This window comes from Galeopterus variegatus, unplaced genomic scaffold (assembly GCF_000696425.1).
Source record: "Galeopterus variegatus unplaced genomic scaffold, G_variegatus-3.0.2 Scaffold8282, whole genome shotgun sequence".
Taxonomy (NCBI): Eukaryota; Metazoa; Chordata; class Mammalia; order Dermoptera; family Cynocephalidae; genus Galeopterus; species Galeopterus variegatus.
The window spans coordinates 58853-75228 of NW_007734393.1; the positions used below are offsets into that span (position 1 = coordinate 58853).

Consider the following 16376-nt stretch of genomic DNA (forward strand, 5'->3'; position numbering starts at 1 on the left):
CTTCAGGAGGCAGTCTGTCTCTGTTCAAGCAGTTCTCAGCAGCAGCAGACGAGGAGCCCGTGTGCAGAGACCCCAGCTTTGCCTCCCCACCCTGTGCTGTGGGCACAGGGCTCACCACCTCTCATTCTCTGGCTTCTCCAGGTGTAAGACAAGCCCAGCACCATCTTCCTGGCTTCTCTGTTCACCTGTTCGGGGCAGGTGGCCAAGCTGGGCTTTCTCCTTTTGGTCAGCAGAAGGGACTCTTCCCCACATCCAGCGGAAGAACAGCCCAACAAAGGGCTGATGGCGGGGTGGGGAGGGATGATGGCTGAATCCCATGGTGGGTACCCAAAGCTGTGATGCTGCATGGAGCATCAGATCAGACACTTCTTGGGCATCCCTTCCGCACACCAGAAACAGCCCTATGGATCAGTCAGGCCAACTCAGGAGACAGAAACTACACAGCAGTTCATATGAACAGGGAAAGTTCAATGTGAAGACATTAACTATATATACTAGGGGGATCACGTTTAAAGAGTTTACAGAACACCCTGGGGTTGAGGGAGAGTGCCCCAGGTAAGAAACCACTTGAAATGGGGTCCCCTCCCCAAGGCTGGGATTCAGACCTCCTCGCTGTAGAAGGCATGGCAAAGTCCTCCGATTGCCTGAGCCACAGTCTGTGCACGGTCCTGGGGCAAGCAGGAAACATCCTTCTGGAGGCTGCCGGCTGGATGCTCATAGGGAGTCAGGCACTGGGACTCATCTTGTGTCAGAAAGGCCAGGCTGGGACTGTGACCTGGCTGAGGGTTGGCACACTTTGAGCAGAGTGCTCCTGGGTGTTCCCAGACCACATCTGTGGTGGCCATGCAGTAGGAGCAAGAAAGACACAAATCAGGAGCATGGGAACTAGAGAGAGAAGCCCCTTCCTCCTGCAGTGTCCCTCAGCACCCCCAGCTGACCAACTCAACACTGTGCACCTTGCAGACAGGAAATGTTTCCAGGGCCTACCGCACGATTGCAGAGCAGGTAGTGAAGAGTGGATCTGGAGTTGAGAGGCAATGAGTTCATAACAGACCCACCTTACATGTCCCACTTCAACTTTTATTTAGCAAGAATAAGTGTAGACTAAACACAGGGAGCTGGAAGACATCCAGCTAAGTGCCAAACACAGGTTGTCTAGGCAGTATTGCAGCCAAGCCTCCCACCACAAACTGTCACCAAAGGGCTATTAAAAGTGACCAGGTCGTCCATCTGTCCGAGGTCCTCTACATAGAGAATATCAGTTATTTCCGCTGGTGAGAAGGCAGTTGATGTAAACTCTCAGAATTCCTGTCAGGACCAGGGGAAAGGAAAGAGCCCTGATGTTTCCCCGACATTTGCCAAGCGCCAGGCTCTTTCCATTTTACAGATGAGGAAACTGAGGCTCCTGGAGGGTGGAGCTGAGATGCCAGCCCCCGTTGACCAGTCTCCACCTGCTCTCCGTGCCCTGCCACCCCCTTGCAAGGAGCTTCTCCCTGGGATGGTCCTTAGAAGATTCCTGGCAGCAGGCGGTAAGGCACGGCGGCAGTGTACCGCTCCCAGTCCCTGCCATACTTGCTGGCACAGCGGTGCTCGTCGCGGAGGCAGCGGTGAGTCAGCAGAATGGCCATATAGATGATGTAGAAGTAGGGCAGCAGGTGGCCCCCGCCACAGGCCAGACAGTAGGCCAGGCTGCCCATCAGGTCACCTGTGTAGTTGAAGTGGCGGGCCATGCCCCAGAAGCCTGATACCAGCAGCTTGCTGTGGTGCCTCTGCCCATCGGACGACGTGTATGAGCACTCGATGGTCTTGGGCTTCCTGCCCCAGATGAGGCAGCGCCCATCTGTGCGGCGGAACAGGTCCTTCTGATGGTTGGCCATCCGGAAGATGTAGTAGCCCAGCAGGCCCAGCAGCAGGACGCCCACGGCGTGCGGGGTGGAGAGCTGCACGGGGTGGTAGACCAAGTACAGGCCCTGATGGGGCAAGAAGGAACAGGTTAGGCAGTGGCTTCTGGGGGGCCTGGTGGCTGGGGGCCAGACTGCAGCTCTGCCTCTGATACAGGCTGTGCCTCAGTTTCCTCTTCTGAAAATAAAGGCACCTACCTTGGAGGGTGGTTGTGGGCATCAAATGAGGAAACGCACAAAAACATCTATCTATCCGCCTGATTACCTGCTATCTCTGTATCATCTACACATATACACACATATCCATACGTATCCATATGTATCACTCAGTACAGATGTTAGATAGACGACATAATACATGAAATAGAATTTGACTACAATATTGTGATGGTTAATTTCACATGTCAGCTTGGCTAGACCATTGTACCTAGATATTTGGCTAAACACTAGTCTAGTTGTTGTGAAGGTATTTTTTAGATGAGATTAACACATAAATCAGTAGACGGAGTAAAGCAGATGATGCCCTATGATGTGGGTGGGCCTCATCCAATCAGTTGAAGGCCTTAAGAGAAAAAAGACCAACCTCCCCCAGAGGAGAGGGAACCCTGCAGCAGACGGAGATGACCTCCCGACCTGAGACACAACCTCAACTCTTCCCTGGGCTCTCAGCCTGCTCTGAAGATTTTGGACCTGCCAGGCCCCAAATCACATGAACCAAAAAATCTCTCTCTCTCTCACACACACACCTCCTACTGATTCTTCTTCTCTGGAGAACCCTACTACAAATACAGTAAGGGCAAAATGTATACATACGCTTACATACACAGAGCCAAAAACAAGGCCTGGGACACAGTATGAGCTGCGTAAGTGGGATACTGTGACAGTTCTACAGAGTTGGGGAACCAGGGAGCCCACGGGGCCCCCGAGGATTTGAGGTTAGTGCACATGTGGGCTGGCGCCCACTCCTCGCCACTCCATGCTCTCCCTGTTGTGAGGGTCCTGGCCTCACCCAGGGGCGGTCCGATCACTGTCGTCATCCTCCATACAATCAGCTGGACAACGTCCTTCCACATGGTTCTCTCCGTTCCTGCACAGCCTCCCTTGGGTGAGTGTGTCCATCCCTGCCTGGGCACTCCACTCACGAAATGGACAGGAGGCTGGTCAGGGTTTCTAAGCGGCCACCACATGGGAGCCCAGTGTGCCACCCAGATCAAAGCAGGCTGCTCTCCTGTGAGCTGATGATAAGGTCTCTGGCTGTCCCCCCTGCCTCACAGAACCCGATGGCAGTCCCGCTGTGGTGCCTGCACATCCTGGGAGGCAGGAATGAAGGAGCACTGCCACAGCAGGTCACCATGCTGGCCCCTCACTGGCCAGTTCCATGGCTCCATCTAACCTTGGCTGAGCCGCTGTCAGCCCTGACTCTGCAGAGACGTTTGGGGCCATGCTTAAAGTGGTAGCCCCACCACGGTGCAAACCCAAGTCCCTCCTACAGCCCAAGCTAACTAATATACTGAGCCTTCCCTGCTTCCTAGAAATAGGGGAGCGATCTGGTGATCCCCAAGGACAAACAGTTACAAGGAGCAAAGCTCAGCATGTGGCACTATGTCCGCTCAGAGGGCAGGCCCAGTTGCCTCTTTTGGAGGGCCGTGCCCACCTCCTCACCTGCAGCGTGTACAGGTATGGCAGCCAGACACAATCACCCCAGCCCAGGTACCACCCAAAGTGGTCGTGGCAGATGTCGATGGTTTTCAGGTACCAAGCTTCATTCCAGAAGAAGTCCAGCACGTACATGGCCTGCAAGACAGAAGCGCTGTTTACCCACCACTTCTGTCATGGCACACAGATGGGGCCCCAGAATACCATACCCTGTGCAGATGCAGCGAGCAGCACTTGGGTTGCTGCTGAACCACTCCCTCACTATGCACCCCAGCTGTTCCTGTGCTGCCCGCCGCGCCTGGCACATGGGGGCTGGAAGGGTGGCAGGTAAAAGTCTTTGTCCTCACAGTCTGCAGTTCAGCAGAGGACAAGGAAGGCCCACAAACGATTGGAATACAGGCCTCCCAGCAACATCCCAGAGGTGACGTGCAGGGCCGTGAAGCTCAGAGCAGAGGGATGGCTCAGGGCGGAAGGGCTCGGGAATGGCCCCCAAGGGAGGTGGCTCCAGGCACCACGGCCACACCAGCACGGTAGCCCTTCACCCATGGGATGAGCATCCCAGTGGCTGCCCCTGCAGCACTGTGACACACGTAACATGCTGGCATGGCCGGATGACCGCTGGGAACTCCCTGGGGATCGAGGAGACCGATGTCTACGTCCACAGATGGACAAAAGACAAAAATGAGTCACCGCTCCTCATTCCCCACCCAAGGGGGTCACCTGAGACCTGTGGGAGCCATGTGGGGAAAATGCTTGCTGGGAAAATAGAATAGTGTGGTCAGGGCCCTCGCCTCGGGTCCAGTTGGGTGTGGTTCAGCCTCCTTTGTAAGCAAACTGTGTGTGTGTGTGTGAGTGTGTGTATGAGTGTGTGTGTGTGTGTGTGTGTGTGTGTGTGTGTGTGTGTAGTTAGTGCGCCAATGTATCTTTTTAGTTTTGTTGCTATCCGTGTGTTCTTCAGAGAGGGAAAGAGAAAGAGAGACAGAGAGAGAGACAGAGAGTTTGGTGAAGCAGGTGGGTGGGCGTCAGCCTCGGGCGTCCACCTGGTGCAGCCATGCTTTCCAACCTATGGCTCCAAGGACCTTTTTGGCCAGTTACCTACCTCATAGACCTGCGTGAAGGGGTATGGTGACCCAGCCTAGCATATGAAGGGTTTGGGACCCAGTCTATGAATGGGCTTGAGGGGTCTGGGGGCTCCAGACCCAGCCCTGGCTTGACAGTTGGCCCAGTGCGGGATTACCAGCAGGTAAAAGAACCCGACAACTGGTGTGGTCACCTAGCTTTACAATTGGTGTCACGAACAGGATTAAGACCTAGACAATTGGTGCTGTGAACAGCATTCCAGACATTAGCCTAGCTCTACAACGCTTCTGAGGACGTAAGTTGTGAACAGGGCCAGGACCTCGAGCTGGGGCCCCTGCAGAGATGTCAGAACTGTGTTGCCCGGACCACTACCATGCCTAAGACGGTAACAGGCAGGCCCCGGGCCAAGTGCTTCTGAGCCATGTTGTGGCAGGATTCCCTTTTGGAGAGAGAGAGGCACCTTGGCATAGAACCCAGAATCTGGCCACAACACCCAAGGGCAGTCTCTGCTCCTTGTGCCTGATATGCTGGGCAGCTGGTCTGGAGGAGCTGAAACCACCAGCATTTTCATGGTACAGGGTTGGCCCCTCCCTGTCCCGTCTCCTGCCCCCTGGATGCAGAAGGGGGCCGCACAGTGAGGCAGCCTGCAGAAGACCATGTGGTGGCTCCTCCAAAGGAGAAGGCCCTTCTTCATTGTCCAGCTGAGACTGTGGTGTCTCAGGGTCTGGAACAGCACCTGCATGGGCCATCTGCACAGCTGGAGCTCACAGAAGGGGTTCACGCATCCCCCTCCAGACCCGCTCCTCCTGTCCCCTTCACCCCAGCATCCCTGTCAACCTCCTGCTCAAGCCAAGCCATGGCCACAGCATCCTGACTGGCTTCCCTTCCTGCCTTGGGACCCTTGCAGCCTGCTCTCCCCTCAGCAGCCCAGGCGACCTTCTGAAACACCTCATCTGCACCACCCCGCCCCCCAGATTAGCACACAGTTCCAGGGTCTTGCTGCTTTTAAGATAAAGATGAAAACCTCCATGAGGTCTGCAGAGCTCCAAACGATGTGGTCCTTTTCCATCTCCAGCTTCATCTGGCTCTGAGCTCCTAGACTCTCTGCTCAGGACATGGGACATTCTGTAGTTTCCCAGACTCGCAATCCTCTCCCATGACCGGGACTTTGCATGGGTCACTCTTCATGCCTGGAGCACCCCATCTGGCCTTCCCCACTTTACCTTGTTAACTCTTACTCACCCCCAGATCCCACCAGAGGGTAATCCCCCAGGGAGACCTCTCAGGACCCAGCTGGGCATGCAATGATGGCTTCTGTCACTGTGGGCTTGCTGGCCACTGGGAGGGGGCTAACTCTCTTTTAGAAAGAGTGGATTAAGGCCGCTGGAAAAGCATCTGGGTTTTGGATCTTCCTGGAGCCTGGCAAGTGCCGGAGCCTCCACCCTCTTGGCTAAAGTCAGGTTACCTGCAGGATGTTGACCAGGACCATGGAGTTGGTCACTTCGCCGTAGAGCTCCTGCTGCTTGGCTGCAAAGGACAGGTTGATGAGGGTCCAGGCGACGATCCCGGGGCGTCCATTGAAGAACAGCTTGAAGTCAAACCACTTCCCAATTCGGGGGTTAAACTCAATGCCCATCATGTAGTTGTAAAAGAAATTGCCGGAGAATTTGCTTTAAAATACGAACAAAAGATACATTAGTTGATGAGCTCACTTCACAGGCCAGGGCCTACCTTGCTGTCGGGGATACGGGTGCTTGGTCCAGGCCTAGGGTGCTGATGGGTTACATGAGACAGGCCAGGTGAAGGCCTGCTGTGAGACGAGACCCACACGACAGAGGACCTGTGGTCCTGATGTCCCTCCAGCACCCTCGTCACCACGCACTTTGCATTCAGCTATGGCTCAGCTAAGATATCTTCAGACAGAAGCACTTATGGTGCCCACCCTGTACCATGGAAGGGGGAAGACGGTACCCCTCAGCCTCCTTCAGGTGTCTTTCATGCACAGGTGAGCCACAAAACAGGCTTGACTGGATTCAGATTTCATTCTGCGGCCCACACATGCACTTTGAAGTAGATTTCAGCATCTGAGTCCCTCGTGGGCAAGGGAAATTACAAACTGTACCAAAGCAGAGAATGAAAACAGCACTGTGCTCAGAACCAGGGGCCAGGCTCCAGGGCCAGTCCCGTCACTTGCTGGGCAGTTTCTTAACCATCCACTGCTATGGTTACCTCCCCCCCCCCTCGCAGGGCAAGAGAATCAGCCAAGATAATCCATGTGGGGACCCTTGCTAGGTATAACTTGATGTATACACACAGGAATTTCTATGTTAACTAGAAAACCATATTTTCATGTCCCATTTCCTCAATCAGGCTAAGTAGAAAGAAGCAAAATATACAAAGTCTACAACAGTGGATGTGATTATAAAGCAGTGAAAATGACCTCTGTTAGCCACAGAAGAAGGCCACCCTCATGATTTGACAACATACAAGCTACACAGTAGCATCATACAAAAAGAATTCCCAAGAGGCTGGGTGTAACAGTTGAAATGAAGCACACTTTGTTTTTATTTGGGTCCCTCAGACTAAACTGTAAGCCCAACTGCCCACAACTGTCTACAAAAGGAGTCCACCAAGCAGCTGTTGATGAATGGATGGATGGATGGACAAGTGGATGGATGAGCGGGTGTGTGGATAGGAGGACGAGCGGATAAATGGTTGGATGGGTGAACGGGTTCACAGTGAGATGGACAGATGAATAGCTGAGTGGGAGAGATGGATGGCTGGATGAATGGGTAGGTGGGTGGGGGGGGTGGATAGACAGATGAATGAATGGATAGATGAATGGATGGATGGATGGACAGTGAGATGGATGGATAGATGGGTGAGTGGATGGATGGGTGGTGGCTGACTGGCTGGCTGACTACTTCCAGTGTGGCCTAAGGCTTCCATGAGAATGTGTGCCAGCAGCAGGGCTCCCCCGAGAAACTGTTATGTTAAAGCAGCTGAGATAATAGACTCTTTACTAAGACTGTTTCAGGCCACACTAAATCAGAAGTTGTCTTTCCAGCTTCCCTGCTCCCATGACAGCCCTATGGGCAATGACTTGGCTACTAAAGACTGACTTGACCACCTTTAGTACATTCCAACCTAAGGCAGGAGAAACCCCAGTTCTATTCGCTTCCTCCATTAAGGATTCTCCACCCTCAGGCTTTACAACCTCCTATCCCAAGGCAGCCGAAAAAGGCAAGTGGGGTGGGGGAGAATCCACTTCCTGTTTCAGACTTGCCCAGCTACCAAAGAACGTACCAGTCCTTGGCATTGGTGGGGAAAAGGTAGGCCTTAACCATTGCAAACGTGGAAACAGCATAGCCGAGCATGTTGGCGCACCACAGCAGCGGTATCCAGTTGTCAAAGATGATGGTGGGAGAGAACCAGAACAGGAGGTGAGCATTTGCAAACCAGAGAAGGTGTGTGAGGAGCCAGGCTTGCAGGCCATTGATCTCATACTTGTTCACAACTCCTGCAGAGGGAAGACTGAAAAGTGAAAGCATATCCCCAGCCCGCATCAAGCAGCCTGGCCTGGCCACAACCCACCTGCACAGACCCTACTTGCTTCCTGGGCCTCTGCTGCCACAGACTCTTGTCCAGGGCACCTGGGCGCCCTCCCAGAAGAAGCTGGTCAGCTTCTGCTGCTCCCAGGCTCTGAGGTCAAAGGCTGCTACCACCCCCGCACTGACAGCTGGGGCACTAACCGCTCCTGCCTAGTCCTTGGGAGAGGGATAGGAGGCCAGCTCCACGCGTGACCACAGACAGCTTGTGGGGGTGGGGAGGACGAGTGGCAGCAGGGGAGCAGTGGGGGTGCCCCACAGTGTTCTTGGATTCTAATCTACATTCCCATGCATGGCGGGAAGCCGGGCTGCAAGTGGGGTCTCAGTGACAGTGAGGAGCAAATGGATGAGGCGGCCACATGGCCTTGGGAACAGAAGCCCCTCTCTGCGGCTGCACTGGCAGGAGCACGGCGGTCCTGCAGGGAGCTGCTCCATATGGATATGGGGCTGCTGGGAGGGAGCCAAGGGCCAGTCTGTTGCCTGTTTGCTGAAGAAGATGATTTCTAGCCTGTGTCTGGGACAGCCCAGGCGGCCCCCAATCATTCTGAGGCTGGTGCTATGAGGACTTTCCAAACAAAAGTCATTCTTACGTTGTTAGAAGGCTCCGGGATGGAAGCAGCACGGGGGAGGGTGGGCCTCATGGAGTGAAGGGACAGTGGGTGGCCAGGGGAGGGTTACCTGCAGGGGTCACGGCCCCCTCTTGGACTCCTCCTACGTAGGCTGGCAGAAATTTATGGCAGAAGTCAGGAAGCAATGCATACAAAAGCACCTGAAATGGAATTTCAGGCCACATTTCCCATGGCCTGGAGGGCAGGACTGTGTGTGTTTTCACAGCTGGTTTTCCTGACAGACGACAGAGGTGAAAGCCAGACTCCCTCCCGTCTCACTCATTGCTTTTTTATTCCAGAAGAATTTATACCTCCTGGGACCCCGGCTGCGGGCTTTGAAGGGATTCCTGAGCAAGAAACCCATTCACTATTGGGAGCACCAAAGCGCTCTTCCCCGTGGCCTCATGCACCACTATCTAATTCCAGAACTTTTTCATCACCCCAAACGGAGCCCTGTTCACATTAGCGATGACTCCAAATTCCCCCTCTCCCTGCAGCCCCTGACGACCACTGATCTGCTTTCTGTCTCCATGGATTTGTCTACTCTGGGCGTTTCACATGAAGGGAATCATACAATATGTGGCCTTTTGGGACGACTTCTTTCACTTAGCAGAATAGTTTCCAGGTTCAGCCACATCGTAGCACGTGTCAGAACTGCTTTCCTTTTTACTGTCTAACAACATCCCTTTCAAGGGACAGACCACACGCTGCTTGTCCACTCATCTGCTGACAGACACTCGTGTGCTTCCACCTTTGTGCTATTGGGAATCATGCTGCCCCTGTTACTTTTTACCCTAAGGGACAAAAAGACGTGAAATGAGAGGGATTCTGAGGCCCAAAAGCTTGAACCCTGGGGAGCAACAGGTGAAAATGGTCCGAGCCTTCCTCCTGCAAAGGAGAACGCTGGCCTGCCTTCTTGCACATAATCTCCTGGGAAACCTTATCTGGGCTCAGACAATGAGCAGCACTGCTGTGTCTGCCAGGCTCCTTGTGAAAACTACACTTTCCTGGTGAGCTGCTGGACTGGGAGGTCAGTGGGGCCACAAGGGAGCCCAGGGCATCCTTGACCAAGGCTTCACCTGCCAGAAAACACAGGCCTTGGCTTTTCTGAGCGGTGCTTCTTACAACCGAGAGTGCCCCCTTGGGGGCTGGGATGCTCCTTCCTGTGGGCTAGTAGAACACATAATTCCTACTGTGGAGGGAGCTTCCACGCCAGCTCATGCCCTCCCATGGGGTCTTGCTTCTTAAACTCAGCATGTCCCTGAAGGACTGGGCACATTCCTGAGCTGAAGGAATGTCAGACACTGTGATGCCAACAGATGCTTCCTGCCCTCAGTACCTCTCATTCCAAGAAACACCCTGCTGGGTCCTCGGAAGGTGAATGTCAATCTGAGTGTGGATCCCATGGCCCAGACAATAGCAGGGACCATCCCAGCAGGAGGGTGCACTCCCCACCTGCTGTGCTCCGATCACCCAGGAGTGGACTGACCTGAAAGGTGACCCACAGGGTGTAGATCTGGGCTGATTTCTTGGTCACAGGTGGGGTCCTGGCCCAGATGTCCGATAGTCGAGCTCGTCCAGTGGCGAGGTCCAGTGCGGGGGCAGTCAGCGAACAGCTGTACTGGTCACAGGCCATGATGAAGTAATAGACGATGAAAGGAGCAAAGAGCAGCAGGAAGACGACGCTCGCCAAGGAGAACCAGTCCACCTCCCTGCCAGCAGATGTGGGCGTCACACCGGCCCCGGCCACCCGCAGCACCCATGGTGGCCTCATATGCAGGGCCGTTGTTCAAACCAGCCTGCACCTCCCAAGAGAAGCTCCCAGCGCTGAGCCCTCCTCCACGCCGGCAAAGCCACCTGCCATCCATGCTATACCGTGATCAGCCAGCAGATGAGTGGATCTGCTGCACCCATGGAAAGCCTGGGCTCCACAGCATGAACGCAGGAAGGGCTCACACGACCAAGGCCAGCACTTTCCCATTGCCAGACCAGTGAGGCCACCTCCCAACACCAAATTCCCATCACCCCGTGGTGTGACGGGAACCCTGATGACAATGTGGTACACCTAGGGCAACAGGGTTGGGGGGATACCAGCTGTCATCTAACTCCATATCTTTCTACATTGTTCAGTGACGGTGCTTTCTGGTTTCTTTTTCTTTTTTTAATTCCTCGTGTTAGAAAGCAGAAAACTGTTCACCTTTCATTAGTCTTGATAGTAAAAAAATTTTTAATAGGTCATTCTTTGGGTCCCTAAAATCCCAAAGGCCTCTAAGAGCCCACCTTATTTTCTAGCTGGGAGAATGAGTAAGAGGTCCTTACCAGGCACGGCCCCACTGCCCTCGGGACTCAGCCTTGCCATTGGTGGTGCTGCCCAGACTCTTGGTTTTGGGAGCGCTGCTCTGGGATTTTGTAGCCATCAGGCCCTGAGGGAAGAAGACACCTTGCTCAGAATGGAAAAACTACAAGTTCCTTTTTGAACTGGCCCCTTCACAATTGCTAGATGCTTCTGTGCCAAAAGGCCTGCTTGATCCCTCTTGATCCCTCTGAACGAAGTCCTGCAGGGGACACAAAGATGATGAAGACACTCAGGGACCTGATTTTTCAGGACCAAAGGCAGACAAAGACCCACACGGTATGTGTTCAAGGCCCACTGTTAAAATCAAGTGAGAGGGACAAGATTGGTGCTCAGGGCTTCTAAATCAGAAGCAGCCCCATGGCGGGGGTAGGAAGGAGGAGTGTTAAGCAATCTGGGCTCAAAGCTTGGCTCTCTGGGGACTTGCTAGACTCAGTGACCTTTCTGAGTGTCTTGTGGCATGAAGTCTATGCACATGAGGATTTGTGGTGGTGGTTGTTAAAGACGGATAAAGAAGGTTTAGTATCCCTCCCCTGGAGAAAAAGAGGAGCCAGGTAAATTGTGGGGCCGTCTGGCAGCCTGCTTAGACCCCTGGACTGGTTTCCGAGTCCCACGGACACAAGCCAAAGGCACTCTGCTCCTGAGGGTTTGCAGTGACTCAGCCCAAGGCAGCTTTCTGGTGTCTTGGAGGTATAGCAATCTGGGGATGCAGTAGAGACCCAGGACCATGGCAAGAGGGGTGTGGCTGGCACCGGGAGTGCCCAGGAGGCCCAGTGGGTCCCCTTTGAGGCTGTGAGTCCTCGGCAGGACCAGATCCCATTGCTAACATATCCCCACCTGCACAATTCAAGGTGTGAGACCTTGAGCTGTCACTGACATCTGCTAAGCCTCAGTTCCCTCATGTGCAAAGTGACCACACCACCCACTTTGTTGAGTGAGGAAGGGCATGAGATAATGCGGGCGAAGTGCTCAGAGCTACACCAGACCCCCTGGAACACTGATCTGAGAGACAGGTGGCTGTCACTCACACTGTCCTCAGCACCAGCCAGGGCTCAGCTGGGCCCATCCAGGTGAGATTCAGACTGGCAGACAAGGCTTCAAAGTCAACAGGCCTCAGAGGCCCGCAGTGCCAAGCTGCAGAGTATTCTGGTCATCCCTGAACTGCAGGGCTTAACATGAGAGTGTCTTTCTCATCTCTCATGGTTTTGGTGGGTCAGGAATTTGGGGAGAGATGGGCTGGGTAGCTGGGGGTGTTGGGGAGTCTCTGGCAGTGCAGTTGGCTGTGTGCTGGGTGGTCAGTGGGTGGGGTTGCTGGGTGTGCTCTTCATATGGTATTGCAGTGTGGGCGACTTGGGCTTCCTCCAGCATGGTGGCCACCAAGCAATCAGTATTTGCAAGGAGGACACCAGGGAGGGTTCCAGCAAACAAGGCTGAAGCTGTGCTGCCGTTTCTGACCTGGCCCCAGAAGGCGCGTGGCACCATCCCACCAGATCTTATGGGTCACAAGCTCACCATCACTCAAGGAAAGGGAGATTGGACTCCACCTCTTGATGGGGCGTGGCAAAGTATTAGAAGAATGTGAGCCCTTGCTGGGACCACCATTGGACAATACAACCTGTTGTAGACAGCCACTGTTTATTTTGTATCTAGCAAGTGCCAAGTACCCATGATCTCACTGAATTCTCAACCACCCTAGAATGTGAGCCCTTGCTGGGACCACCATTGGACAATACAACCTGTCGTAGACAGCCACGGTTTATTTTGTATCTAGCAAGTGCCAAGTACCCATGATCTCACTGAATTCTCAACCACCCTAGAGAGTTAGCATCATTACATCTGTTTTATACATGAGGAGGCTGAAGACAAGGAAGGTGGGGTAAGGTGTTCACTGCTAACAGAGCCCTACTGGGCCTGTGGGAGCTCCGCCTTCTGCAACACACCTGGGAGGCTGCGAGCACAATTTGGAATATTGATGATGAAGACAACGGCTGACTTTTTCGAGTGCTGTGCTGAGTACTATTCTAAGGACCTTACATATGGGAACACATTTAGTTGGAAGATTGTGGGAACAGCAGTGTGTCCATTTTGGAAATTTGTTAGTCTCAGGAGTGGTACAGGCTGAAAAATACAGACATGCCCCAAATTGGATTTCAAGATAAAAAAGAATAGTACCAATGAGAATCAGTGGGGGCTGCTGTGAGGACAGTTCTAGAGGCCAGGTAGACCTACAGGTTGACCCAGCATGTATTTGTAGGAATTTATCCTGGGAAATATTCAGGGAGCTGTGTAAACATGCAGATACAAGAGCTTCCATTGTAGTTTGCTGTATAAGGGAAACAACTAAATGACTAACACAAGGAAAATCAGATAAATAATGACACTTGGCAACTGTGAAAGTAAGCTCATTCTACGTGTGCCAACAAGGACAAAGTTCCTCACATGCCGTGGCAAAGGGCAAGCTGCGATGAAAAAACTATTTAAAAAGCCACACACCAAAACCTCAGTAGTTCATCATAAAAAACTATTTAAAAAGCCACACACCAAAACCTCAGATAGTGTTGGAAATACAGGTATTTCTTTGTTCTTTATTTTTGACTACTTTTTCTAATTTTTCTAGTAAACATGTACTTGGATAATAAAATAACAAAAAGCCTTTTAAAACAGCTTTTAGAGTCATAAGGGCCACAACTGTGGAAACATTTGTGGCTCTGATCAGGGTCAGGGAGGTCATCTGCCCCCTCCCCCCTAATACCTAAGGCATGGTGAGGCTGGCCTTCAGGGTGATTCTTAGGTGGCTATTCTACCACCCCCCAAAGGCTGTTTGACTTCCTTCACTTGCATACATGAAGTGGGAAGCCTCACTTGCTAAGTGCAGGGACTGCTCCCTGTGTCGTGTGGCCCCTTCAGGTTCTTGGCACTGGAGAGCTCTGGCTGACTCTACTTTGGGGGACCTGGCTAACCTTGAGAAGGTTGGGGTCCCTGCCGGGGAGTGGCAGTTTCTGAGCCCTCCAGAAATAGGCATGAGCCCTAGGTGGAAGGAAAAGCCCAGAGATCCTGACCCCTGATTCTAAAGGGTAAATTTGGGTTTTGACTAACGGTACAGGTTTTCCACTTTTCAAAAGTGACAGAACACACTCTTAACAGAAGTTTAAAAGTCAAACGTGAAAAAAAAGCACCCCTTTCTCCTTCCGCTGATCCTTCCCGGGGGTAATGAGACTGGGGGTAATGAGACTTTGATGTGTATCGTCTGGGGTTGTTTCTCAGGTTATTTATTACGCAAAACACAACCACTGTTCCTCCTTCTCTTTCTTTTCAAAAATTGGTTCGTATCCAAATTCTTTTGTAACTTAGCTTCTCCTTTGTCACATCTTGTAAATCTGCCATGTGTTTTTAGCAGCAGTTGCATATGAGGGTTCTATTAGAAGTATTCCAAGGATTAACAGTGCATGATGGTTTCTGAGCTTTTGCCTTGCAAATCATTCTGGTGTGTCAGCGGAAAGGTGTCTGCAGGTGGAACAATTTACCGTCCTCCTCAGGCCTGCCCCTACCGCCAGCCTGGGATCCTTCCAGAACCATGCAGCTGCCCAAGACATGACCTTGACCTCTCTGTCCCCCAAGCATCCCAGATCCCTCACTCCAGCCATCCCTACATTTCCTGGGAGAATAAATAGGACTATTCAAAATTCTATCAAAAAGGTATTCGCCAAATTGTGCTTCAAAAGAGCAGGTCACTACCTGCTCCCCAGGGTATATAAAAACATCCCTTGTACTGCCATGTGCAGTCCCTAGATGTCAGGTCTTAAAGCTGGGCCGCGCTGGCAACCCCAATGCGGCAGGCTGTGACCTGGCTCTGTGTCTCTCCACTTAAGCTGCTGTAGGAACAGCTCAGGCAGTCCTAAGAGAACACCCAGCCCAAAGCCCAGTGTGGTGGCTGCCAGGCGCTGCTGAGGGCAGACCAAGGGGCTGCTGCTGCCCGCCTCCTTCCTCAGCTCTGGGCAGAAAGTCCCAGTGGTGAAGTGCAAACTTTTAGGCAAAAGAAACCAGGAGGTCAGTGTGCAATTCTTGGTCTCTGGTCGACCTTGACCGTTAGCTCGGGGGGCCTGGGAGGGTGAGAACGTGGGAAAGGCGTTCTGCCCCTCCCCTAACCCCTAAATCCAGGCTTTGCATTTGCAGACAGAGCCGTCCTCACCAAACCCAAGCAACAGGGCAGATGGCTATGGGTTAGAACCCGGCTCTGCTGTCTTCTAAGCACAGGACTCTCCCCAGGTGACTCCATGTAAAACGGGGGTGGGTGGGGGTGATGCCCACACGTGCTGTTCTGGGAGTGAAGCGCCCAGAGCAGAGCCTGCCACAAAGGGACCCCGCATTTACAGAACAAGTCTCCACGCTGCTTTCCTCATTTCCAGCTTTTTTCTCTCCTTTACCTCTTGTCAGAAATCCTACCAGCGTTGGGGTCGGCCAGTGGCTCACTCGGGAGAGTGTGGTGCTGATAACACCAAGGCCACGGGTTCGGATCCCTATATATGGATGGCCGGTTAGCTCACTGGCTGAGCGTGGTGCTGACAACACCAAGTCAAGGGTTAAGATCCACTTACTGGTCATCTTAAAAAAAAAAAAAAGAAAGAAATCCTACCAGCGCAATTCCCACCCTTAAAAAGAAGTTGTAATAAAACGACAAAGCGTCTCAGAAAGAGGCACTAGGTCATTGTTCTGAGCGCTGGGCAGGAGGAAAGGACGGGAAGGGAGAGCGGCCGTGCGGCCTTTGTGGCCTCCTGGCTCTCGCTGCCAGGCATCGACCCCCCACCCCGACCCATCCCTGGAAAGCAATTCGGCATCTGCTACCTGCTCCGCCACTTCCTCACACCGACGACCAACCCGCTGGGACGCAGCACCCAGCCGGGAGCCCACCGGCCCGCGCGGGAGGCACTCACCAACCGCGCGGGACAAGGCACCTCCGAAGTGCCCTGTCGCGGGCCGGCGGCGCCCCTCCGCCTCTGGCCCTCCTCACCCGAGCACCGGCGCTCCTCATCTGTGCCTCTCCCCGCCGTACCTGAGCGCGCAGGCCCTTCTCACCCGCTCGCAGGCGCCTCTGCCCACCGGAGCCGCAGCCCCCCTCACCTGCGCACGCAGCCCCCTCCTCGCACATCCCCCCGCCTCACCTGACCACGCG

General features: G+C 53.4%; 1 protein-coding gene across 2 annotated transcripts in view; it reads right to left on the reverse strand.

Moving 5' to 3' along the window:
- Window positions 1-1059: 1059 nt before the first annotated feature.
- The window catches only part of DHCR7 (7-dehydrocholesterol reductase), a 16555-nt gene continuing 1238 nt past the window's right edge, over window positions 1060-16376 (reverse strand). For both annotated transcript variants that reach the window (XM_008592755.1, XM_008592756.1), the window contains exons 2-8: window positions 11173-11276; window positions 10343-10565; window positions 8924-9014; window positions 7944-8157; window positions 6103-6307; window positions 3564-3695; window positions 1060-1970 (exon numbers count right to left, since the gene is read on the reverse strand). In XM_008592755.1, coding sequence (XP_008590977.1) covers window positions 1506-1970; window positions 3564-3695; window positions 6103-6307; window positions 7944-8157; window positions 8924-9014; window positions 10343-10565; window positions 11173-11270 — 1428 coding nt within the window. In that variant the 5' untranslated portion in view covers window positions 11271-11276 and the 3' untranslated portion in view covers window positions 1060-1505. The remainder of the gene's footprint in view (window positions 1971-3563; window positions 3696-6102; window positions 6308-7943; window positions 8158-8923; window positions 9015-10342; window positions 10566-11172; window positions 11277-16376) is intronic.